Below are 1,509 nucleotides of genomic sequence, written 5' to 3'. Positions count from 1 at the left end.
TGTTTTTGATATTCATACTTTTTCGGGATTGTCAAAAGTAAATTGTTCAAACATAAAACAAAAAAAAGGACAACCTGTCATTATTGGAAAAAATAATGATGAACAGCATAAACTATTTTGACTCCACTTGCAAAGTAATAAAATCAATCCAGAAAACCTTCCTCTTGCCACAACAAGCCATATGCCCCAGCACAACCCTCAAGAAACTCACGGCAGAGAAAGCCCAGCAAGAGCCACACTGGCCCTGGTCCTTGATAGGTGTGACGGCTCCCTTTGGGCCCCCGTCACATTCTTGGGAAATGCCCCTCATCATCAGGGTAAGAAGGGGTCCGGTGTAAGCACGGTTGTTCTTGTAACCCCCAGTGTGGTTTCCACGGAAGCCATTCATGGTAGAGACGAACTCATGGTGGAGCTGCAAAGGAAGGTGGTGAAAAGAAGGTTTTTTTTGTATTATTTTTGGGGGGGCAACTTTGTATAACCCCTGGGGACACTTCGCATGATACTTTTATAACTTTTCTTAATTTAAAGTTTTTATCTAATTTTGCAACAGAATTTTTTTAATACTTCAATAAAAATTACCCACTGTTAAAATAAAAAACAAACCGTAAAAAACTATAATCCCCTATCTCCATATTTGTTCATACTGAGTTTGTAAGTGTGGTGTCCTTGTGCAAAGCCCTTGTTGTGGCTGGCAATCTTGTGCTTGTTCTCCGTGAAGATCTTCATGCGGAATGACTCCTCGACCTCTGAGTCGTACTTCTTGCTATGCTCAAGCTGTCAGGTGAAGATGAAACATGGATTAAGAATAAAAATAAAAAGACAGTTTTCATTTCACTTGAATGTAAGGACGTGTGTGATAAAACACATTCTAAAATAATTGAGATTTTTTATAAAAAACCCAAATACTAGAAAGCCTGGCACTGACAAGTGGTTTTAAAGGCTAACAAATAACACTTTAAAAAAATATAAAAAGTGTGATGAGGCAAAAACGAAGAAGTTACCTTAAAAAATTTCCCCTTCCCCAGAAAACGGGAGAAAAAGGCCCCGATTGGATGCCACAACGGCCACAAGTACTGCTACACTTAAGAATTTCATCTGAAAACATCACAAGCTATTAATATTCACTTTCAAAATCAGCCTAAAGTCCTACGCACACAAACGAAAGAAAGTAATGTCAACAATTATGTTCATACACACAAGAGTAAGTACAAAGTTTCTTAAAGTTTTAGTTTTCAGATTAAAAAAAACACCAAGGAAAAACAATTCCAAATTTGCTCTAAAAAAATGGGCCCTTTTATGGTACACAAACTAGTCTGCTAACTTGATAGCAAGTTATTGAACATGTTTCCCAAAACCAAATGACTTTCATGAAAAATTTAGGTACAACCCAGGGTTAAAAATTTCTTCCCTTTTAGAGCTTCTTTTTGGCTTCTGTGGTGCTCTGGGCAACAGCAGCTTTAATTTATTTATGTTATTGTTATGGTTTTAAATATTATAAAAAATTGTTGT

At 36.7% G+C, this 1,509-nt stretch overlaps 1 protein-coding gene across 1 annotated transcript in view; it reads right to left on the bottom strand.

The window, feature by feature from the left end:
- Nucleotides 1-1,509, bottom strand: part of LOC119585203 (cathepsin L-like) — a 10,716-nt gene that overhangs the window by 746 nt on the left and 8,461 nt on the right. The window contains exons 3-4 of the mRNA XM_037933853.1: nt 624-774; nt 212-414 (exon numbers count right to left, since the gene is read on the bottom strand). Coding sequence (XP_037789781.1) covers nt 212-414; nt 624-726 — 306 coding nt within the window. The 5' untranslated portion in view covers nt 727-774. The remainder of the gene's footprint in view (nt 1-211; nt 415-623; nt 775-1,509) is intronic.

The sequence above is a fragment of the Penaeus monodon genome, chromosome 19, assembly GCF_015228065.2.
Source record: "Penaeus monodon isolate SGIC_2016 chromosome 19, NSTDA_Pmon_1, whole genome shotgun sequence".
In the NCBI taxonomy this organism is placed as follows: Eukaryota; Metazoa; Arthropoda; class Malacostraca; order Decapoda; family Penaeidae; genus Penaeus; species Penaeus monodon.
Note: the sequence above shows the minus strand (reverse complement) of the source record. Positions and strands in the feature narration are given on the sequence as shown.